This window comes from Balaenoptera borealis (genome assembly GCF_965194805.1).
Source record: "Balaenoptera borealis genome assembly, chromosome: 1".
Classification (NCBI taxonomy): Eukaryota; Metazoa; Chordata; class Mammalia; order Artiodactyla; family Balaenopteridae; genus Balaenoptera; species Balaenoptera borealis.
The window spans coordinates 112,380,767-112,406,897 of record NC_138860.1 but is presented as its reverse complement, the minus strand read 5'-3'; the positions used below and the strand labels follow the sequence as shown (position 1 = coordinate 112,406,897).

The 26,131-nt window shown below is 37.9% G+C and overlaps 1 protein-coding gene across 2 annotated transcripts in view; it reads left to right on the top strand.

Annotated features, from left to right (window-relative positions):
• Positions 1-16,983, top strand: part of CCDC18 (coiled-coil domain containing 18) — a 142,879-nt gene extending 125,896 nt beyond the window's left edge. The window contains exons 30-31 of one of the 2 annotated variants that reach the window (XM_082382825.1): positions 1,897-11,679; positions 12,610-16,983. In XM_082382825.1, coding sequence (XP_082238951.1) covers positions 1,897-1,989 — 93 coding nt within the window. In that variant the 3' untranslated portion in view covers positions 1,990-11,679; positions 12,610-16,983. Of the gene's footprint in view, positions 1-1,896; positions 11,680-12,609 lie in introns of those variants that run through there. The other variant, XM_082382828.1, reaches the window with a different exon arrangement.
• Positions 16,984-26,131: the final 9,148 nt, after the last annotated feature.

Genomic DNA, 26,131 nt, shown 5'->3' with positions numbered 1-26,131 from the left:
AAATGACTATACTACCCAAAGCAATCTACAGATTCAATGCAATCCCTATCAAACTACCAATGGCATTCTTCACAGAACAAAAAATTTTACAATTTGTATGGAAACACAAAAGACCCCGAATAGCCAAAGCAATCTTGAGAAAGAAAAATGGAGGTGGAGGAATCAGGCTCCCCAACTTCAAAGCATACCACAAAGTTACAGTAATCAAGACAGTATGGTACTGGCATAAAAACAGAAATATAGAACAATGGTACAGGATAGAATGCCCAGAGATAAACCCATGCACCTATGGTCACCTAATTTACAACAAAGGAGGCAAGAACATACAATGGAGAAAAGACAGCCTATTAAAACTCTTAGAGGAAAACATAGGAAAAACTCTCTTTGACATAAACCACAGCAAGATCTTTTTTGACCCACCTCCTAGAGTGACGGAAATAAAATCAAAAGTAAACAAATGGGACTTAATTAAACTTAAAAGCTTTTGCACAGTAAAGGAAACCATAAATAAGGCAAAAAGACAACCCTCAGAATGGGAGAAAATATTTGCAAATGAAACAACAGACAAAGGATTAATCTCCAAAATATACAAGTAGCTGATGGAGCTCAATATCAAAAAAACAAACAATCCAGTTTAAAAATGGGCAGAAGACCTAAATAGACATTTCACTCAGAAAGACGTACAGATGGCCAAGAGGCACATGAAAAGATGCACAACATCACTAATTAGAGAAATGCAAATCAAAACTACAATGAGGTATCACCTCACACCGGTCAGAATGGCTATTAAATCTAGAAACAATAAATGCTGGAAATGGTGTGGTGAAAAGGGAACCCTCCTGCACTGTTGGTGGGAATGTAAATTGATACAACCACTACAGAAAACAGTGTGGAGGTTCCTTAAAAAACTAAAAATAGAACTATCATATGACCCAGCAATCCCACTACTGGACATATACCATGAGAAAACCATAATTCAAAAAGATACATTTACCACAATGTTCATTGCAGCACTATTTACAATAACCAGGACATGGAACCAACCTAAATGTCCGTCGACAGATGAATGGATAAAGAAGATGTGGCACATATATACAATGGAATATTACTCAGCCATAAAAAGAAACGAAATTGAGTTATTTGTAGTGAGGTGGATGGACCTAGAGTCTGTCATACAGAGTGAAGTAAGTCAGAAAGAGAAAAACAAATACCATATGCTAACGCATATATATGGAATCTAGAAAAAAAAATGGTACTGATGAACCTAGTTGCAGGGCAGGAATAAAGAGGTAGACATAGAGAATGGACTTGAGGACATGGGGTGGGAGGGCAAAGCTGGGGCGAAGTGAAGAGTAACATCGACATATATACACTACCAAGTGTAAAATGATTGGCTGGTGGGAAGCAGCAGCATAGCACAGGGAGATTGGCTCAGTGCTTTGCGATGACCTAGAGGGGTGGGATAGGGAGGATGAGAGGGAGGCTCAAGAGGGAGGGGATATGGGGACATGTGTATGCATATGGCTGATTCGCTTTGTTGTGCAACAGAAACTAACACAGTATTGTGAAGTAATTATAATCCAATAAAGATCTATTAAAAACAAACAAACAAAATATGGAATGATGCTAAACTATAGCAGTGGTGAGGGGAAGTCTTCTAAGTGGACAGAACTGTGAGAAGAACCTGGACATCAACTTTGAAGGGAGAGGTAACTTGAGGTAAGAATGTACATGGATTCCAAGACAGTGGCAGGTGACTTAGCTAGTTGGTAAGGGACCTTGGAAGCATCAATAATAGAAAATTGGAGACAAGGACATTTGGGGGAAAGCCATGTAGATGAATCTATGAGAATGAGTACAAAATGTGTAGCTGTTTGTGTTCTCATGTCATTGCAGAACATCCAGCATGGAGGAGACACTCAACAACTCAACAAGATAAATCAGGTGGATATCACCCAATGTCTAGTGTCGTCTTCTCAGCCACCTTGATACTTGTGCCCCTGAACGGAGTAGCCGTGGTAGAAAAATGGAGTTTATCCCTGGACTCCCTCTCACCAAGGCTGATCTAGCTACTGCCACAGCTGAGTGTCCAGCTCAGCAGCAGCAGATACCAATGCTGAGCCCTTGATATGTTACCATCCCTCAAGGAGGCCTCCTAGCCTTTTGGTAGTAAGCTGATTACACCCATCCTTTCTGGAATTGATAACTATAAGTGGGTTTGCCTTCCCTGCTCACAATACTTTCACAGCCCCCCTGTCTGAGGTCTTAGAGAGTGTGATTTATCAATATTGGATTCCACATAACAGCCCTTTGGAACAAGTGTCCTATTCTATCACAAAGGAGGTGCATGCACCAATGTGCAAATGATCTCAGGATCCACTGTTTATACCACATACCGTATCACCCCGAGGCAACCAAACTAATAGGACATTAGAATGGCCTCAAACAGTCAGCTAAGGTACCAGCTTGAGGCCACAATTCAACAGAGCACTGCCCTCCAGAATGCAGTATATGCAATGGCTGATATATTTTCCTCTAGCCCCAGTAACTAGAATATACAGGTCCAGGAGTTAAAGGGTAGAAGTAGGATTTGCCCCTCCCTCTAACCATCATCAGTAAGCCATTGCAAAGTTTATACTTCCCATTCCCACAATTCTAGGCTTTGCTGGATTAAGAATTCTACATTCTTGGGTGGTGGGTGAGAAGAGTGATACTACCAGAGATACAGTAACCATTTCACTGAATCTAAAACTGCAAGTACTGCTTGGTTACTCTGGACTCCTTATGCCAGTGGACTAAACAACCAATCAAACAAAAATGGTTACTGGTGAGGGTAGTCAATCCTGTTGTATCATAAATAACAAAGCTTATTTTTATATGATGAAGGCAAGGACTGTGTCTAAAATTGGGGGAATTCACTAGGGCGTCTCTTGGTGCTTCCAAGCCACTGAAGACAGTGAATGGGTAATTGCAGCATGCACAGTCTAGAATGGGCATGCTAACCAAGGGCTCAGACCCTTCAGGAATAAAAATCTGGGTTATTCTAGATTGCTAGAAGAGTATAGAAAATCTAGATTGTATGGTAGAGGAGGAAGAGGATGAATATTAATTCATCTATTATAACATTAATTTATAAATTAAACTATATTATCAATTGAATTATAACATGTTCTACTAACTCCAGTTTAAGTATTCTTTTTTTTTAAATTTATTTATTTATTTGGTTGAACTTGGTCTTAGTTGTGGCACATGGGCTCCTTAGTTGTGGCAGACGGGCTCCTTAGTTGCAGCTTGCTGGCTCCTTAGTTACAGCAGGCAGGCTCCTTAGTTGTGGCATACAAACTCTTAGTTGCAGCATGCATGTGGGATCTAGTTCTCTGACCAGGGATTGAATCTGGGACCCCTGTATTGGGAGCTTGGAGTCTTAACCACTGTGCCACCAGGGAAGTCCCAGTATTCTTTTAAATTAATACAATGAGTACTCAAGCAACTGATTTAGAACAACAAAGTCCAATATGAAACTGCTAATTATAGGCCTTGATTCTTCCATATGATTCTTAAGTTCCACAAAAAAGTGGATTAGCGAGGTGAGGTGTGGCCAAGATGGCAAAATAGGAAGACCTTGAGCTCACCTCTTCCCATGGGCTCACCAAAATTACAACTATTTACAGAGCAACTATCTATGAGAATGACCTGAAGATTAGCAGAAAAAATTTTCCACAACTAAAGGTATAGAGAAGGAACCAGAACAAGACAGGTAGGAGGGGTGGAGATGCAGTATAGTTAAGACCCACACCCCTGGGTGGGTAACACATGAACAGGAGGATAATCACAATTGCAGACTTTCTCCCCAAGAAGCAAGGGGTCTGAACCCCACATAGGGCTCCCCAGTCCAGTGGTCCTACACTAGGAAGACAAGCCTCCAGAATGTCTGGCTTTGAAGCCCAACTGGGCTTGTGTACGGGAGAGCCAGGGGGCTATAGAAAACAGAGACTCCACTCTTAAAGGGCACACACAAAATCTCACATGTTCTGATACTCAGTGCAGAGACAGTAAATTGAAAGGGTCAGACACATTTGCTGATCTTGGAGAGCCTCCTAGAGAGGTAGGAGGCAACTAGGACTCTCCCTGGGGACATAGATGTTGGCAGCAGCCATTTTGGGGAGCTCATTCTACCACAAGGACACTTATGCTGGCAAGAGCTGTTTTGGAATCCTCCCTCTAGCCTGTTAGTGATTGGGGCTTACCCACCCACCAATGGGCCACTACCAGCCCCAGGTCTCACTAGACCCCAAAGCCAGCCACATGGGGACTCAGCCTCGCCTGGTCTAAAAATGATATGAGACTAGAAATCAACTACAAGAAAAAAACTGCAAAAAAATACAAATACATGGAGGCTAAACAATATACTACTAAACAACCAATGTGTCATTGAATAAATCAAAGAGGAACTCAAAGAATTCCTGAGACAAATGAAAGTGGAATCACAAAATTCCAAAATCTGGGAGGCAGCAAAAGCAATTCTAAGAGGGAAGTTTATAGCAATACAAGCCTACCTCAGGAAACAAGAAAAACTCAAATTAACAATCTAACTTTACACCTCAAAGAACTAGAAGAAGACCAAAGAAAATACAAAGTTAATAGAAGGAAAGAAAGAATAAAAATCAGAGCAGAATAAGTGAATAGAGACTTTAAAAAAAACAGTAGAAAAGATCAACGGAATTAAGAGCTGTGTTTTTGAAAAGATAAACAGAATTGATAAACCTCTAGCCAGACTCATCAAGAAAAGAGAGACCCCAAATCAATAAAATCAGAAATGAAAGAGAAGATGTTACAACTGACATCACAGAAATAGAAAGGCTCATAAGAGATTACTATGAACAATTATACACTAATAAAATGGACAACCTAGAAGAAATGGATAAATCCTTAGAAGTGTACAATCTCCCAAGACTGAATCAGGAAGAAATAGAAAATATGAACAGATTATCAGGAATTAAACTGAATCTGCAAAAGTTTAAAAAAACTCCCAACAAATAATTTCAGGACCAGACAGCTTTACTGGTGGATTCTACCAAGCATTTAAAGAAGAGTTAACACCTGTCCTTCTCAAATTATTCCAAAAAAATTGAAGAGGAACCCTGAACTCATTCTATGAAGCCAGCATCACCTTGATACCAAACCCAGACAATGACACCACAAAAAAAGAAAACTACAGGCCACTATCACTGACGAACACAGATGCAAGAATCCTTAGCTAACTATCAGCAAACTGAAATCAACAATACATGAAAAGGATCATACACCATGACCAAGTGAGGTTTATCCCAAGGATGCAAGAATGGTTCAATATCTGTAAATCAATCAATGTGATACACCACATTATCAAATTGAAGAATAAAAGTCATATAACTATCTCAATCAATGCAGAAAAGGCTTGGCAAAATTTAACATCCATTTCTGTTAACAAAAAAAAAAAACTCCCAAAAAATTGAGTATAGAAGGAACGTACCTCAACATAATAAAGGCCATATGTGACAAACCCACAGCCAACATCATACTCAATGGTATTCCTCTAAGATCAGGAACAAGACAAGGATGCCCACTCCTGCCATTTTTATTCAACGTAGTATTGGAAGTCCTAGCCACAGCAATCAGACAAGAAAAAGAAATAAAGGAATCCAAATTGGAAAGGAAGAAGTAAAACTGTCACTGTTGCAGATGACATGATACTATACATACAGAAAAATTTAAAGATGCCCGCAAAAAAACTATTTAGAACTATGAATGCAGTAAAGTTACAGGATACAATATTAATATACAGAAATCTATTGTGTTGTTATACACTAACAACAAACTATCAGAAAGAGAAATTAAGAAAACAAGCCCATTTATAATTGTATCAAAAAGAATAAAATACTTGGGAATAAATCTAACCAAGGAGGTAAAAGTCCTGTACTTGGAAAACCACAAGACATTGATGAAAGAAATTGAAGATGACAGAAACAAAAGGAAAGATATACCGTGCTCATGGATTGGAAGAATTAATACTGTTAAAATAACCATACCACCCATGGCAATCTACAGATTCAATGCAATCCCTATCAAAATACCAATGGCATTTTTCATAGAAATAGAACAAATAACTCTAAAATTTGTATGGAAACACAGAAGATCCCAAGTAGCCAAAACAATCTTGAGAAAGAAGAACAAAGTTGGAGGTATCACATGTCTTGATTTCAAACTACACTACAAAGCTATGGTAATCAAAACAGTATGTTATGGCACAAAAACAGACACATAGATTAATGGAACAGAATAGAGAGCCCAGAAATAAACCCACACTTATATGGTTAATTAACCTCTGACAAAAGAGACAAGAATGTACAATGGGGAAAAGACAGCTTCTTCAATAAATGGTGTTGGGAAAACTGGACAGCTATACACAAAAGACTCAGACTGGACTACTTTCTCACCCCATACAAAAATAAACTCAAAATAGACTAAAGGCTTAAATGTAAGGCCTGAAACTATAAAATTCTTAGAAGGAAACATAGGCAGTACACACTTAGACATCATTCTTAGCATTAGTTTTTTGGATATGTCTCCTCAGGCAAGGGAAACAAGAGCAAAAATAAACAACTGGGACTAAATACAACTAAAAATCTTTTACGCAGTGAAGGAAACTATTAACAAAATATAAAGGCAGCCCACTGATTAGAAGATATTTGCAAACAAATGTATCTGATAAGGGGTTTATATTCAAAATGTACAAAGAACTCATACAACTCAACTTCTAAAAAACAAACTATCTGATTTAAAAAAATGGGCAGCATACTTGATAAGACATTTTCCCAAAGAAGACATAAAGGTGGCTGACAGATACATGAAAAAATGCTCAACATCACTAATCATTAGGGAAATGCAAATCAAAATCAAATAAGATACCACCTCACACCTGTCAGAATGGCAGTTATCTAAAAGACAATATGTAACAAGTGTTGGAGAGGATGTGGAGAAAGGAAACCTTCATGCACTGTTGGTGGCAATATAAATTGGTACAGCCACTGTGGAAAACAGTATGGAAGCTCCTCAAAAAATTAAAAATAGAACTATCATAAGATCCAGCAAGTCTACCTCTGATTTTTTTTTTCTGAAGTAAACGAAAACACTAACTTGAAAAAATACATGCATCCCTATGTTCATTGCAGAACTATTTACATTAGCCATGATATGGAAGCAACCTAAGTGTCCATCAATAGACAAGTGGATAAAGAAGATGTGTGTGTGTACATATGTGTGTGTATATATATACATACATACACATCAATGGAATATTACTCACCCATAAAAAGAATGAAATCTTGCCACTGTGAAAATATGGATTGACCTAGAGGGTATTATGCTAAATGAAGTAAGTCAGATAGAGAAAGACAAATACCATACAATTTCACTTACATGGGGAATCTTAAAAACAAAACATGAATGAACAAAACAAAAACAGACTCACAGAAACAGAGAACAAACATGTGGTTGCCAAAGCAGGGATGGTGTGGGAGGGCATAGGGTGGGAAAATAGGTGAAAGAGATTAAGAGATACAAATTTCCAGTTATAAGTCACATGGATGTAATTAATGTAAAGCATAGCAAATATAGTCAATAATAATGTAATATCTTTGTATGGTGACATTTAGTAACTAGACTTATTGTGATAATTTTGTAATGTATAAAAATATCAAATCACTATACTGTACACCTGAAACTAATGTAACATTGTAAGTCAATTATTCTTCAATTAAAAATTAAAACAAATTTTTTAAAAAATGCAATGGTGGACTTCCCTGGTGACACAGTGGTTAAGAATCCACCTGCCAATGCAAGGGACACAGGTTCGATCCCTGGTCTGAGAAGATTCCACATGCCATGGAACAACTAAGCCCGTGTGCCACAACTACTGAAGCCTGTGCGCCTAGAGCCCATGCTCCACAACAAGAGAAGCCACTGCAATGAGAAGACCATGCACAGCAACAAAGAGTAGCCCCTGCTTGCCACAACAAGAGAAAGCCCATGCTCAGCAGTGAAGACCCAAGGCAGCCAAAAAAAAAAAAAGCAATGGTCCACCATCTTGAAGAATCAATGTCAGAGTGGACTTCATGTGTAATACAATGTGATGTCAACCATGGAAGAGGTGGATGCAGCAGATGCTCTGAGGACCTAAACCACATCCTCTCAGCTTACCTGATTTCAGTGCAGTTGAAATAGTGTGTGAACAGTGTCTTCCTAAATCAGTCCATATTGCCAGTGTTCATCTAAAGTGCCTGCTGTGGTGGCTCTGCTTTTCTTCCATAGAGCATTGCAGAAGATTGCTCAATCCATTCTCAGGTGAAGCTCAGAAGTATAGAGGAATTTAACCCACCCTTCTCCACCAAGGCAACCATTTATAGGAACTATTTACAAGACTGCAAAAGAAAGTGAAATCTACTTTCCTTGTGAGAAATGATGGTAACACTTCTTTTAGTACTTGATAGATTAAACAATTAAAAAGCAGACAATATATAGAAAGTATTTTAATGATCATTTAGCAAACTTGATCTAAGGCATGTATGTAGACTACAACATCTACCAATGGAAGAAATCATGTTCTTTTCGAGCACACATAGAACATTTACAAAAAGTTATCACATAGTGGGCCATAAAGCAAATCTCAGCACATTTCCGAAGATTGTATCATACAATCTATGTTCTTTGACCATAACACTTTTAAGTTAGAAGTAAATAATAAAAAGATACATAGAAAATCCCTATATGTTTGAAAGTAAGAAATATATTTCTTCTGTTGTTTTTTGGCTGTGTGGGCTCTTAGTTGAAGCATGCAGGATCTTCCTTGAGGCATGCGGGATCTTTAGTTGTGGCGCACGGGCTCTTCGTTGTGGTGCGTGGGCTTCTCTCTAGTTGTGTTGTGTGGGTTTTCTCTTCTCTAGTTGTGGTGCGCCAGCTCCAGGGCACGTGGGCTCTATAGTTTGTGGCACTCGGGCTCCAGAGCACATGGGCTCTGTAGTTTGCAGCACATGGGCTCGCTCGTTGAGGCGCTCGAGCTCAATAGTTGTGCTACGTGGGCTTAGTTGCCCCGCAGCATGTGAGATCTTAGTTCCCTGACCAGGGACTGAACCTGCGTTCCCTGCATTGGAAGGCAGATTCTTTACCACTGAACCACCAGGGAAGTCCCAGAAATACATTTCTGATTAACTCGTAAGTCAGAAAAGAAATAATGGAAAAATTTTTAATGTTTTGAACTAAATTATAGCAATAGTACTATGTTTCAAAACTTGTGTGGGTACAGCTAAAGCAGTACTTAGAAAAGTCTATAGCCACCAGTGGATACATTTATAAAGAAGAAAAACTAAAAATGAATGAGCTAAACATCTGTTTTTAAAAGTTAGAAAATGTATGGCAAAATTAATATAAAAAAGAAAGGTAAAAATGATAATGGTATGAACAGAAATGAATGAAATAGAAAACAAGTGTAAAATAGAATTAACAAAGCCAAAAGTTGTTTTTTCAAAAGACTAGTATAATTGAGAAATGTCTGGTGAGGCTGATCAAGTGAAAAAGAATCCAGTAATAAGCAATAATTGGAATAAAACAGGGAATGTAACTATACATGCTGCAGACATTAAAAATTTAATAGGAGGATATAGAAAACTTTAAGTATAATTTTACATTTAGCCTAAAAGAACAGATTCCTAGGAAAATAATATTTATCAAAACTTCCACGAGATACCAACACCTTACAAAGAAAGTACAAGAAAGGGATATTATAAGCTAGTCTTACTCATAAATGTAGATGCTTAATCCTAAAAATATAAGCAAGCTACACTTCTGCTTTTGGTCAAAATAGAATAACAAGGACTAGATTTATCCTCCTGCCTGAAATAACTAAAAGACCAGACAAAATATATGGAACAACAGTTTTTTGGTTTTGTTTCTTTTTACTTTTATTTGCACTTTTTTTATGCTGGATTTATTTCCAGTTCATAAGTTTTTGTTTCTTCAGTTTATTCAGGATATCTTTTTCTTCTGTGCAACCTCCTCTTGTGGTTTAGGAGCAATTTGTTCTTTTCCAGTAAGGATCATCTCTGCGGCAGGGGGAGTTCATGTATGGGTTAATCCAACTATGAACTCTGTTAGCATGGCAGTGCATCTTGGGGCCTGTTTCCACCTGGATGTATTCAATGACCAGAAAATCTACATCTAAACCCATAAGTTAAGCATTTCTCTTTGCATTTTTAAGCATGTATAGCAAAAATTCAGCACTCTTTTTGGGCCACTTACTCTGTGTACAGCCCTATCCACTATTTGGCCATCTCCATCATTGTAACAGAATGGCACACATTCCTTCTAAAGAGTAACATCTTTCAGAAACTTGGGGGCTTTTTGAATATGCATACTACTAATGGCCTGAGCAGTTTCGTGAGTATTCTTAAAGTGAACGCAAAGACTCAAATCTCTTTATTTGCATGATTTTGTGGAGTTTTCTTGCTCAAGTAAATAGTGAACCTTTTTCAGAGATCACCTTAGGCTGCTTAAAGGAAGAGCATGAAACAACAATTTTCAAGACACTGGACATCAGGCAACAATGAACAATGATTCCTTATAGGGGAAAAAGACACAGTGAACCCTACATTTGCACCAGCTTATTACCTGGAGAGAGTTTCTAGGCGTTGCACAAGGAAGGGGAACCCAAGCAGAGTCTAGCAGTTACCCTGAGTTGAAGGGACAAGATAGGAATCTGGGGAAGCTTAGAAGCTAGAGTTCATAGGGCAGAGTACTAGAGAGGAGGGAGCTGCACAAAGACAACTCTTGAAATCTACAAAGGATTCCCATCAAGTTTTCAGGTAAGTAATGATCAGTGAATATATGAGAGGAAACTACACAAATCCAAGGAAAGAACAACCGGCACTAATTGGAGGGAGCTCAGAAAACTCTGAGAATAGTTTCTGTTCCCACCAGTGAGGGTGGAAAATCTCATCATTTTCAGGGCATCAGGTAGAATTCTCAAAAGTTTTGCCTCAATAGTGGAGAAATAAATCCTAGACTAAAAAGGAGAAAAAAATTGTTTCTGAATAACTTAACCATGTTCAAGAACAAATCTCAAGAATAAACAATATTAATAGGAATAAACAATATTCAGCATCCAATAAGGTTAAAAAGAAGTAAACAGAACTGGAACTGAAAAATACAATGACAGAACTGAAAAATTCAATAGAGAGCTTCAAGAACAGATCAGCAAATTCTAAGACAGGTCCTTTGAAATTAGCTAGTTATAGGAACAACGAGTGAAGTGAAAAAGGGTGAAGAAAGCCTACATGAATTAAGTGATAATCTCAAGCAAATGAATATAAGCATCATTGGAATTCCAGAAGAAGAAGACAGACAGAAAGGGGCAGACGAAGAGTAACCCCCACTCACTGCAACTAGAGAAAGCCCACGTGCAGCAATGAAGACCCAACACAGCAAGCAAGCAAGCAAGCAAGCAAGCAAGAAAGGAAGGAAGGAAGAAAGAAAGAAAGAAAGAAAGAAAGAAAGAAAGAAAGAGGAAGGAAGGAAGAAAGAAAAAAGAAAGGAAGAAAGAAAGAAAAAGAAAGAGAAAGGAAAGAAAGAAAGAAAGGGGCAGAAAGCGTATTTAAAATCTAATGGCTACAGATGGCCAAAAAGCACATGAAAAGAAGTTCAACATCACTAATTATCAGAGAAATGCAAATCAAAACTACAATGAGGTATCACCTCACATAGGTCAGAATGGCTATCATCAAAAAGTCTACAAACAATAAATGCTGGAGAGGGTGTGGAGAAAATATACTGTTGGTGGGAATGTAAAGTGGTACAACTACTATGGAGAACAGTATGGAGGTTCCTTAAACTACCATATGAACTACCATATGACCCAGCAATCCCACTCCTGGGCATATGTCTGAAGAAAACCATAATTCAAAAAGATACATGCACCCCAATGTTCATTGCAGCACTATGTACAATAGCCAGGTCATGGAAGCAACCTAAATGTCCATTGACAGAGAAATGGATACAGAAGATGTGGTACATATATACAATGAAATATTACTCAACCATAAAAAAGAATGAAAAAATGCTATTTGCAGCAACATGGATGGACCCAGAGATTATCATACTAAGTGAAGTCAGAAAGAGAAAGACAAATACCATATGATATCACTCATGTGGAATCTAGTTTTAAAAAATGATGTATATGAACTTATTTATAAAATAGAAACAGACTCACAGATTTCAAAAACAAACTTATGGTTACCAAAGGGGAAACATGGAGTGGAGGGATAAATTAGGAGCTTGGGATTAACATACACACACTACTATATATAAAGTAGATAACCAACAAGGACCTACTGTATAGCACAGGGAACTCTACTCAATATTCTGTAATAACCTATATGGGAAAAGAGTCTGAAAAAGAATGAATATATGTATATGTATAACTGATTCACTTTGCTGTACACCTGGAACTAACACAACATTGTAAATCAATTATACTCCAATAAAAAATTTTTTTAAATGGTAAAAAAAATAAAATAAAAGGAAAAAAAAATCTAATGGCTGGGGACTTCCCTGGTGGTCCAGTGGTTAAGACTCCGTGCTTTCACTGCAGGGGGCACAGGTTAGATCCTTGCTTGGGGAACTAAGCTCTCACATGCTGTGTGGCATGGCCAAATAAATTAAATAAACAATTTTTTAAAATCTAATGGCTGAAAACTTCCTAAATCTTGAGAAAGATATGGACACACAGGTACATGAAGCTTGAAGGACCAAAAGCAAGAACTCAAAGAAGAGTACCCTGAAACACATTATAATCAAGTTGTTAAAAGTCAAATACTAGAGAATTTTGAAAGCAGCATGAGAAAACCAACTCCTCATATACCAGGGAACCACCATAAGAATATCAGCAGATTTCTCAGCAGAAACCTAGCAGACCAGAAGGGAGTGGGATGATACATTCAGAGTACTGAAAGAAAAAAAAAACCTGCCAACCAATACTATACTCAGCAAAACTGTCCTTCAGAAAGGAAGGAGACATAAAGATTTTCCCAAACAAACAAAAGCTGAGGGAGTTCATCACCACTAAACGTGCCTTACAAGAAATGCTGAAGGAAGTTGAAACAAAAGGCTACTAACTAGTAACATGAAAACTTATGAAAAGGAAAGGTAAATATGTAGTCAAATTCAGAATACTCTAATACTATAATGATGGTGCTTTTTAACTCTAGTATAAAAGTTAAAAGGCTATAGTATTAAGGATCTGATGTGCCAGTTTCTAAGAGGCTTAGATTTCCTTCATGCCAACTGCATCGTTCACTGAGATCTGAAGCCAGAGAACATTCTGGTGACAAGTGGTGGGACAGTCAAGCTGGCTGACTGGCCTGGCCAGAATCTACAGCTACCAGATGGCACTTACACCTGTGGTTGTTACACTCTGGTACCATGCTTCAGAAGTTCTTTTGCAGTCTACATATGTAACACCTGTGGACATGTGGAGCGTTGGCTGTATCTTCATAGAGATGTTTCGTCAAAAGCCTCTTTTCTGTGGAAACTCTGAAGCTGACCATTTAGGCAAAATCTTTGACCTGATCAGACTGTCCCCAGAGGATGACTGGCCCTGAGATATGTCTCTACCCTGAGGAGACTTTTCCCCCAGAGGGCCCTTCCCAGTGCAGTCGGTGGGAGGGTGGGACGAATTGGGAGATCAGTACTGACATATATACACTACCATGTGTAAAATAGTTAGCTAGTGGGAACATGCTATAAAGTACAGGAAGCTCAGCTCAGTGCTCTGTGATGACCTAGATGGGTGGGAGGGAGGTCCAAGAGGGAGGGGATATATGTATACATATAGCTGATTCACTTCATTGTATAGCAGAAACTAACACAACATTGTAAAGCAATTATACTCCAATAATAATAATTACAGCTACAATAACTTGTTAATGGATGCACTATATAAAAAAATCTAAAGTGTGACATCAGTGGCATAAAATATGAGAGGCGGAGAAGTAAAAGTGTAGAGTTTTTGTATGTGACTGAAAGTAAGTTGTCATTGCCTTACAATAAACTGTTATAATTATAGGATGTTTTATGGAACCCTGTGGTAACCACAAAGAAAAACCTCTAGTAGATACACAAAAGATAAAGAGAAAAAAGTTAAAACATACCACTGCAAAAAAAAAAAAAAAAAAAGCAAAGGAAGACTAGAGAGGAACAAAGGAACTACAGAACAGTCAGAGAGCAATTAACAAAATGGTAATATATTTGTTGCCTTTGCTTTTGTTGTCAAATCCAAATAATCATTGCCAAGACCAGTGTCAAGAAGCATTTCTCTATGTTGTCTTCCAGTAGTTTTATGATTTTAAGATTTTTGTTTAAGTCTTTAAACCCATTTTGAGTTAACATCTGTATATGGTGTAAGACAGGGGTCTAGTTTCATTCTTTTTCATGTGGATATCCAGTTTCCCAACACTATTTATCAAAGAGACTATCTTTTCCCCATTGTGTATGCTTAGTGCCTTTGTTAAAAATTAATTGACCATATATGCAAGGGTTTATATCTGGGATCATTATTCTGTTCCAGAATTATTTGTCTATTTTTATGCCAGTCCTGTACTCTTTTGATTTCTATAGCTTTGTAATGTAGTTTGAAATCAGGAGGTGAGATGCCTTCAACTTTGCTCTCCTTGCTCAAGATTGCTTTGGCTATTTGGAGTCTTTTGTGGTTCCATATACATTTGGGGATTGTTTTTTCTATTTCTGCAAAAAATGCAATTTGAATTTTGATAGGGATTGCATTGAAACTGTAGATCACTTTGAGTAGTATGGACATTTTCACAATATTAATTCTTCCAATCCGTGAACACAGAATATCTTTCCTTTTATTTGTGTCCTCTTCGATTTCTTTCATCAATGTTTTGGTAGTTTTCAGTGTATAGATCTTTCACTTCCTTGGTTAAATTTATCCTTAAGTATTTTATTCTTTTTGATGTTCTTATAAATGAGTTTTCTTAATTTCTTTTTCAGAGAGTTTGTTCTTATTACCTGCCTCTTCAGCTCCTCAATGTAGGCTAATTGGAACCTGACCTTCAGACCGCAGCTGGGATAATCAGGATTTTATATACGCAGTCTAGCTTCTGTTAGGGCAAAATCAGGAGCTGGTTGTTTTTGCCTAACCAATCTGTGCTGAGTCAGAGGGAATATCCCCTACAAGTGCTTGTGCACCCATATGGAACCACCTCTTTTTTCTCTGTGGTCCCAGAGAACTTGTGAATGCTAAGCCCCATCATATCCCACAGGTAGGTGATTTAGGAGTTATTGCCTCTGGTGGCAGCCATAGAAGGTAGGCTGCTAGATATTTGTCCAAACTCTTTTAAGGAGAAGCTATAGATTTGGTTTCATCACCAGGCGTAACGGGTATGGGATGGGGGAGGTGCAGGAAGTTCCCACACACCCATTCAGGTTCCCAGATGACTACTAAGTAGTGCCCCTTCGGCTCCCAGGTCCAAGCTAATTAGAAGCCCGACCCCTGGGAAGCATCTGGGAAAGTATGCAGTCAAACCCCTTCCAGGGAGAAACTGGGAACCTTGTGTTTTTGCCTGTTCCCTCTGTGCTGAGCCTAGGGATTTAGCTATGGGAAGTGCTTGCATTTCTGTATAAAACTGCCTATTAGTTTAATGTAGTCCCATGGAACTTGTGAATGCTGAACACTTTTGGCTCTCAGAGCTAGCTGATTTGGGAGCCAGTCCCTCAGGTGATAGACGTAAAAGTTGGGATGTTGGATATGTGGACAAGCTCCTTCCAGGGAGTAGCTGGGGACTTGGTTTTACTCTTGAAGTAAGCTGGGGGGAGAAGGCAGTGGATATGCCCAAAGGCTCTTTCAGGCTCCTGAGAAGATCCCATGCAGATGCAGTCTGGTTAGAAGCCAGACCCTTGAACAGCAGCTGGGAAAGTTTGCAGTTTAACCCTTCTAGAAAAAGGCAAGGTGCTGGGTGTATTGCCTGCTCCCTCTGAGCTGAGCCCAGGGGGATAGCTGTGGCAAGGAGGATTATTCTTGAACTTTAAGATTTAAATGAATTTGCCTTACTAAGTTTTGGACTTTCTTGGGACCTGTGACTTTTTTCTGTTGTCCCATTTCTCCCCTTTGGAATGGGAGTGTCTATCCTATGCCTGTCCCACTATTGTATTTTGGAAGTACCTAACTTGTCTGGCTTCATAGGTTCACAGCTAGAGAGGAATTATGCCTCAGGATGTATCATAGCTCAAGATTCACATTTATCTGATTTAGATGTTAGTTAGATGAGACTTTGGAGGTGGAGTTAATAACGGAATGGACTGAGACTTTTGAGGCTGTAGAGATGGGGTGAATGTATTTTGCATTCAAGAAGGAAATGAATTTTGGGGGGCCAGAGAGCAGAATGTTATGAGTTGAATTGTATTCTCCCAAAATTTCTAGGTTAATGCTCTAACTCCCAATATAACTATATTTGGAGATAGAACCTTTAAGGAACATGAGACCCTAATCCAATAGGACTAGCGTTCTTGTAAGAAGAGGAAGACAGGACTTCCCTGGTGGTGCAGTGGTTAAGAATCCGCCTGCCAATGCAGGGGACACGGGTTCGAGCCCTGGTCTGGGAAGATCCCACATGCTGCGGAGCAACTAAGCCTGCGTGCCACACTACTGAGCTTGCACTCTAGAGCCTGCGAGCCACAACTACTGATCCCACATGCCACAGCTACTGAAGCCCGCACTCCTAGAGCCTGTGCTCCGCAACAAGAGAAGCTGCCGCAATGAGAAGCCCATGCATCACAACGAAGAGTAGCCCCCACTTGCCACAACTAGAGAAAGCCCGCATGCAGCAACGAAGACCCAATGCAGACAAAAATAAATAAATAAATTTATAAAAAAAAAAAGAAGAGGAAGAGATACCAGGAGTACACACAAACAGAAAAAAGGCCATCTGAGGATACTGCACAAAGACAGCCATCTGGACTTCCAGCCTCCAGAATTGTGAGAAAATAAATTTCTATTGTTTAAGCCACCAAGTCTGTGGTATTTTGTTTTGGCAGCCTTAATTAACATGGCAGCTGAATAATACAGATGGAAATGGGAGTGACTGCTATTGGATACAGGGTTTCTTTTTGGAGTAATGAAATGTTCTAAAAGCAATTGTGGTGATCGTATAATTCTGTGGATGCTATAAACCATTTAATTATATACTTTAAATGGGTGAATTTTATGGGCTATGAATTATGTCTCAATAAAGTGTTTTTTAAAAAGCAGTCAGAGAAATTCATCATATTAACAAAGTAAAAATTTTGAAAACATCAATAGATGCTGAAAAAGCTTTTGACAAAACCCAACGTCCATTCTTTTTTTTGTTTGTTTTTTGGCTGCATTGGATCTTCGTTGCTGTGTGCGGACTTTCTCTAGTTGCGGTGAGTGGGGGCTACTCTTTGTTGTGGTGGGCGGGCTTCTCATTGTGGTGGCTTCTCTTGTTGTGGAGCATGGGCTCTAGGCACGCGGGCTTCAGTAGTTGTGGCTTGAGGGCTCTAGAGCGCAGGCTCAATAGTTGTGGTGCATGGGCTTCGCTGCTCCGTGGCATGTGGGATCTTCCTGGACCAGGGCTTGAACCCATGTCCCCTGCATTGGCAGGCAGATTCTTAACCACTGCGCCACCAGGGAAGTCCCCAACATCTATTCTTGATTAGAAAAACACTCTAGGAGAAAATATTTTCAAATCATATATTTGACAAGAGATTAATATCCAGAATATAGAAAGAACACTTAAAACTCAACAATAGCAACAACAATAGTAACAATACAATTTAAAAATGGGCAAAGGACTTGAATAGCTATTTCTCCAAAGAAGATATACAGATGGCCAATAAGCACATGAAAAGATGCTAACTAATCATTAGAGAAATGCAAATCAAAACCACAATAAGATACCAATTCACATCCATTAGGATGGTTATTATTTAAAACAAACAACAGAAAATAAGTGTTAGTGAGGATGTGAAGAAGTTAGAACCCTTGTGCATTACTGAAGAGAATGTAAAATGGTTTAGCCATTATGGAAAACAGTATGGCAGTTCCTCAAAAAATTAATACTAGAATTACTATATTACCCAGCAATTCCACTTCTGAGTATATATTGAAAAGAATTGAAAGCAGGGATTTGAACAGATGTTTGTACACCAATGTTCCTAGCAGCATTATTCACAACAGCAAAACAGCTGGGAGCAACCCAAGTGTCCACTGATGGATGAATGGATAAACAAAATGTGGTATATGCATACAATAATGGAATATTATTCAGCCTTAATGAAGAAGGAAATTCTGATTTGTGCTACAACTTGGATGAACCTAGAAATCTTTATGCTAAGTGAAATAAGCCAGATATAAAAGAACAAATATTGTATGATTTCACTTATATGAGTTACTTAGAATAGGCAAATTCATAGAAATGATGGTTACCATAAGCTGGAAGATGGGAATGGAGATTTATTGTTTAATAGCCGCAGAGTTTTAGTTTGGGGTGATGAAAAAGTTCTGGAGGTGGATAGTGGCTATGGCTGCACAACAATGTGAATGTACCTAATGCTACTGAGCTGTACACTTCAAAATGGCTAAAATGGGAAAAATGTTTGTTATATATATCTTATCACAATAAAAAACAAACTCTCAGCAATCTAGGAATAGAAGATTAACTTCCTTAATCTGATAAAGGACATCTATGAAAAACCTATAACTGATACCATACTTGATGATGAAAGACTGAATGATATCCTCCTAAGATTAGAAACAAGGTAAGGATATCCACTCTCACCATTTCTTTCCAACTTTTAATGGAGGGTTCAGCCAGTGCAATATGGGGGGAAAATAAAATAAGGGCTTCCAGATTAGAAGGAATGACAATCCCAATCAAAATCACAGCAGGATTTTTTTTGGTAGAAATTCACAAACTTTATGTTCAAAACAAGGAAAGCTAAACAATATGTTGTTTAGGTAAACATAGGCAATAACTACGAAGAAAAGCAAGAGAATGTTTAACACAAAAATCAGGATAGTTGTTATCTCTGGAAGTAGTGAGGGAATTCAACTAGGGAGGAGCATACAGAGAACTTCTGGGATGTAGAATGACCTGGATGGTGGGTAGACAAATTATTCACTTTATTATCCCTTAAACTGCACATGAAAGTTTCCATATAATTTTGCATTACACTATGTATCCCAGCCTATTAAAAAAAAAAAAAAGTCATGTTTCTCAAAAGTCTTCAAATTAAAGGAATATAAGGCATGTAAACAGAATTTAAGGAGGCTTAAGATAGGGACACATTAACATGATACAACTAGGTAATTCAGAGAAGAAAGAGAGATCAAGGATTTCCTGAAGGAAATAGCATTACAAATTGAAATGAGAAATTCCAAAACCAAATCCTCTGTCCAAATAATATGGCATCCTATTTGAAAAGACAATGAAAGGAACTGCGTGAATTGAAGCAATGCTCGGGTTTGCACCAGGCTTGTAGATTTAAATTCTAGATTCTTTCCCCAAAGAGAATTGTTTGACTATAAAATAAGGGGCACCATTGTGAATTTGATTATATGTAGGACACAATTTTAAGATCCTACATAGTAAAAATTTTTTACATAGTAAAAAATTTCATGTTTATTTGATTTTTGCATTACTTTTCTATTGCCACAAACTATCACAAATTTAGAGGTTTAAAACAATACCCATTTATTATCTCACATTTCTACATGTCAGAAGTCTGACATGCAGTGGTAAGGTTCTATGCTCAGGATCTTATGAGGCCAAAATCCTGGTGTTGGTAGGGCTATGATCCTTTCTGGAGGCTTTGGGGAAGAATTTACTTCCCAGGCTTCTTCAGGTTGTCAGAATTTAGTTCCTTGTGGGTCTAGGACTGAATCTCTGTTTTCTTGACCTGTGTCTCCCTCCATTTTCAAACCAACAACTGGGAGTCAAGTCCTGCTGGTGCTTCAAAGTGACTTCCTCTTCTGCCTACCTTTTTTTCTGCAGCATCTGGAGAATATTCTCTGCCTTTAAGGGTTTGTATGATTAGGTTAGATCCACCTAGGTAATCGCCCTTTCATAAGGTCAACTAATAACCTTAATTGCATCTGCAAAGTCCCGTTTCTGCAGTACTTAGAGTATTGTTTGACTGAATAACCAAGGGGCAGGAATCTTACGGAAGGGGGCGTCCTTAGAATCCTGCCTATCACAGTTGTCATCCATGTCAAGAAAGATTTCAATAATTGAGCATTCTATTCTCATGGCACTGTGCTGGGACCTGAACATTGTAAATGTACAGTCAACCAGCTTCAAGGAATATATAATCTAGTTGTGTGCTGTTAATATAAAGTGTTTGTATAGAATGTGGTTTTGTGTAGAATTTGTCTTAAAATACTGTTTCAATTGTATCATCTGAGTTTTACCAACTCTTCAAAATTATTCTGTTCACTTTCATTTTTTAAAATAAACCCAGCATATTGACTGGGTTTATTCACTTGTCAGTAATGACAGTTAAGTCATAGTTGAACAGTTAAAAAAAACTCTTTTCAGTGAGTAAAATAATTCTTCTCTGTCTTAAGGCATCAGTAAATTTGGGAGGAAGGCGATGAAAACTTACAAAACAAAACTTACCTAACTGAGATCTAAAACCTGAGCCAAATCTCTAGATGCCAACACTATTATTGCAATGGAGGCATTTCAGGAGCTTCCTGTATAACATGCTAATTCTCTCTTCTTTAAATGGACTAGATAGAAGTGGTACAACAGCAGAATCATTCTAGCCTAATAACCAAATTAGGGAAATGTTTAGTGCTTTAAATGCATTTCTCAATAATAATTTTGTAGTCTGGCCATACTTCCATTTACCTCATTAAATTTGGATATCTTCATATATTGTGATTCATTTGAGAAGTTAATAGCCTCAGCGTTTTACAACAGACACTGTCTAAAGTAGTTAGGAAGACAGAAAGCTTTTAGTTCAACTCATTTTCCCTTGAATAGAGAGCTCAATAAGCCATTTCCTCATGTTGAAATAAAAGCTGTTTAATGAGAATACAGATCAAATTTTGTTACTAGAAAAGTGTGTGTGTGTGTGTGTGTGTGTGTGCGTGTGTGTGTGTATAACGAGCCCATGCAAACAGTATTTGATATATCTAAATTCTAGTACAGTGGAAAAATTTGGCACACTTTCAGGTTTCATTTTAACTATAATTTTATTACCCTGATCAGTATTGTTTGCCTGTTTTTGAATGGTACTTGTTTTAACCTTTGAATTAATTGCACAATGGCTGTTTTTTTTTATCACCAAAAGATCACTTTTAATATGTTGTTTTATATCCTTCTAATCTTTTTTGAGCATAGAGATTTTTTAAAGTTATTAAAATATAGTTGATGTACAATATTATGTTAGTTTCAGGTATACTACATAGTGATTTGACGCTTGCATACATATGGAATGATCACCACAATAAATCTAGTAACCATCTGTCACCAAAGTTATTGCAATGTTATTGACCATATTCCTTACACTGTATATTGCCTTCCTGTGGCTTATTTATTTTATAACTGGAGGTTTGTAATTCACCAGTTTTCCCCCACCTGCCCACCCCTGGCCTACCACCCATTATTCTCTGTATCTATGAGTCTGTTTTCACTTTGTTTTGTCTGTTTGTCTGCTTTGTTTTTTAGATTCTCACATATATATGTGAGGACATAGGGTATTTGTCTTCCTCTGACTTATTTCACTTAGCATAGTACCCTCTATATCCATCCATGTTGTCAAAAATGGCAAGATTTCATTCTTTTTTTGGTTTGGCTGAGTTATATTTCATTGTATACAGGAGATATATGTATATAATATTATATATACCACATATTCTTTATGCATTCATCTATCAGTGGACACGTAGGTTGTTTCCATATTTTGGCTATTGTAAAAAGTGCTGCAATGAATATTGGGGTGCATATGTTTTTCTAATAAGAGTTTTTGTTTTCTCTGGGTAAAAATCCAGAAGTGAAATTCCTGGGTCATACAGCAATTCTATTTTTTACTTTTTGAGAAACCTCCATATGGTTTTCCATATTGATTGCACTAATTTACAATCCCACTAACAGTACCCAGGGTTCCCTTTTCCCACATCACAGCTAACACTTGTTATTTATTGTCTTTTTGATGATAGCCATTCTGACAGGTGTGAGGTGATATCTCATTGTGTTTTGATTTGCATTTCTCTGATGATTAGTGATGTTGGCATCTTTTTATGTGTCTATTGGCCACCTTCTTTGGAAAAATGTCTATTCAGGTCCTCTGCCTACTTTTAAATCAGGTTGTTTGTTTTTTTGATGTTGAGTTGTATGAGTTCTTTGTATGTTTTAAATATACATATTTTCAATAGTCCCTTATCAGATACATCATTTGCAAATATCGTTTTGCTTTGTTTATAGTTTCCTTTTCTGTGCAAAAGATTTTTAGTTTTATTTAGTTCCATTTGTTTATTTTTGCTCTTGTTTCCCTTGCCCGGTTTTCAAAGCCAGTCATTCTGAGGGCTCATCTTCCTAGTACTTGACCCCTATGTTGGGGAGCCTGAAGTGGGGTTGGGACTTCTTTTCCTTGGGGAGAACCTCTATGATTGTGAAATTCCTCCAGTTTGTGAATTACTGACCTGTGGGTGTGGGTCCTGACTATACTATGTCTGTGCCCCTCCTACCCATCTTGTTGTTCCTTATTAATATCTTTAGTTGTGTTAATCTCTTCTGGTAGTCTTCATGTCATTGTCATAGATAGTTACTCTGTAAGTAGTTGTAATTTTGGTGTGCCCATGGGAGGAGGGGAGTTCAGGGTCATCCTACTGTGCCATTTTGGCCACACCCCCCATATTGGCTGGTTTTTAATCAGAGTCTGCTTTACTTTTCTGCCCCATTTGACACTGTCCACTACCATGGCTTGATGGTCTCTCCTCTCTGATCTTTTCAAATACCATTGTCTAAGGTCCTCCTATTTCTTTGATAATTCTTCTTATCTTGGGCTCCCTAACAGGTTTAGATGTTGTTGACTTCCTTGAACCTTTTCTTTTCTTTCTGATGTGCTTATCTGAATGCCTCATCCATTCTCATGGCTTCATTTATAGATGTGTAGAAACCTTCCCTGGAAAGGACTAATTGCTATTGCTTTGTTCACGGGCATTTCATTTTGTCGAAGACTTAGCTTATTTTCAATAATTTATTTCTTTATTTTGTATTAATTTTTATTGGAGTATAGTTGCTTTACAACATTGTAAAGCAACAGTTTCTGCTGTACAGCAAAGTGAATCAGTTATATGTATACATATATCCCCTCTTTTTTTGATTTCCTTCCCCTTTAGGTCACCACAGGTCAATAATTTAATTGTTTTACAGACAAATATTGTATCTTCCCCAATTTTAGCTTTGCTGCCAGAACACCCTGAAAAACTTCTATGTCAGGACATTGAAACGAGATATTTTTGTTTTTTCCTAAAATGTTTAGTTATTTTTTTCCTAAAAGGTCTTTTCCTCAAAAGTGTATTTTAGGACCCGCGTGCAGGGACTCTAAGCAGCCACTAGAGGGCGCCAGCCACTTACACAATGACTGAGTAACGGGTCCCCTCCTTCCCTGTTCTGAACTGTTTCTAAATCAGCAAAGTCAAGTCTTCTTGGTAAAAGCCTCAGTTAGTATGTTTATATTCTCTGTCGTTTGTGATTTGTACTGCTATACAAACATGAAGGCAGAGACAGTTATGGCCACACATATTTCTCCCCAGCATAAAAATTGCTTCTATGCCCTTCACTACAGGGCAGAATGACCAGAGTTAGATTTCTTTCTCAGCTTTTCTTTGCATGCCCCTCTGCCATGTTTTTTCCCCTCAGCTGTGAAGTTTATCATGTTCTTTTTTTGCTCAACTGAATGGCTGTAATTATGTTAACTGACTTTAAAGTGGTCAGATTTCTTTTTCCACCTTTCTCTGTTTCTGTTTTTCTATCTTCCCTCTCATTCCCAAGTATATTTTCCTGATTATTTTTTAATTTTTCAAATATTTTACTCCTGAAAGCAATGTTACAAGAAATGGGAAGGTCATGGTATACAAAACTCTAGGAGTAAGAACAGCCTTAACGTAAGAATGAGGTGGAACCAGAATCTGCCTGCTGGGTATAAACCTCCTTTGGGGCTGGTCTTCCATAGCAGGCGTGGGTGAATGTGGTACCTCATCATCCAGACAGAAAAGAAATCTCTCCGAGTCTTTCTAGAGGAGAAGAGTAAGCAAGATGGGTGGCTCTGAAGCATCTGGGAATGTGGTTCACAATAACGCACAGAGCTAGCTAAATAAGAAAATCCATGACCATTATGGAGAAAAGATCAAAGAGTCTGTAAACTCAAGCAAATATAAGAGCTGCCACATTGGTGAGACCCAAAATCCATTTAGATCAGTTTTCATTCTTGAAATAATGTCACAAAGAAAGTTTTGTGAGAATGTAGAAAAGTTTCATATTGTGACTGCCTCAAAGTGTCCCTAAAGCATCTGTTTGTCTTTATAATCCACTACAATTGTTCATCCCTGAAGTATTTAAAGTCTTTTGGCTAGTCTTCCATTTCAGTTTATAAATCCTCTTGGGATTAGAAGCTCCTTATGTTACTAGTCACTTATTTATTTCAAAAAAGCATTACTGTGCACTTACTTCATGCCAGGCACTGTTTTATATATGTCCTGAGAATACAAAGATGAAAAGACAGAATCCCCTCACGCTTGAAAAGATTAGCATAGTGAGAAAGATAGCCTAATAAATAAAGTGTAAAGTAGTAATCTTGTCCTAAATCACCTTTTGCAAGGATGCTTTCTTCCTCTAATATTCTAGAATTTATAGAATAAATTCAAGCAGACTCTTTGTCAACAAAAGTACGCTACAAATACATCACTTTTATTTTTGAGATTTTAAGTTTTTAATGCATGTAAGAATTCTTCCTTTCTTTTCTGATTCTAACCTTCAGTCATTTTTCAATATGCCTACAATGTACCAGGCACTGTGCTAGGATACAAATATGAATATGACATTGCCTCTGACTCTTCAAGTTGTTTATTTTACATCTCCTCTCTCCTTAAACCTCCAGCACTTCATCTTCCCTCACTTTCAGCTGGTGATCTCATTTTACACTTCATTGAAGGAACAGAAGCCATCAGGCAATAATTACTACATTTTCTCACCACCAAATACTTGTACTCCCTCCTTTCATGATGAAGAAGCATACCCTGTCCTCTCTAGGGCACTGGATTGCATGCCTGCCTAGTTGAAGATTCACTCCTGCCATTATCTGACCTCTGTTCTGCATCATGCCTTAGTGTTGTCCTCAGGTAAACTCTCCCTAGACTCCACATTCTTGCCAGCTTATGCCCTTCCTTTCACAGTGAACCTTATCAACAGTTGCTTATATTGTACTTGCTCTCTCCACTTCCTCAATTCTCTTTCTCTGTTCAACCCACTCCAATCATATGTTCATTGCATTTGTGGAAATGACTGTTGTCAAATCTGTCACCAGTGACTTCACCTTGCCAAATTCAGTATTAGTTCTCAATCCTCTCTAATTTGACCTCTCTGTGGGATTTGGCAGAGATGACCATTTCCTCCTATTTGAAACACATTCTACTGTTAGCTTCAACCACATGCTCTCAGTTTTCCTCCTATATCACTGGAGTTGCTTCTGGGTCACTTCTTCCTTTACTCCATCTCTAAATATTAAAGTGCCCTGGGTCTCAATTCTAGAGCCTCTTTCCTTCTGCATTTAAACTCACTCCATAAGTCATTACGTCTAGTCTCGTTGCTTTAAACACAAGTTATATGCTGATGAATTACAGAATTATGTGTCCAACTCTGTTCTCTCCCTAGATCTCCACTCCTGAATATCCAGCTGCCTTCTGACATCTCCACTTATGTCTCTTAGTGTATCTGAACTATAACAAGACCAAAACAGAATTATTGGTCTCCCTTCAGAGTTTTTTCCTATCACAGTCTTT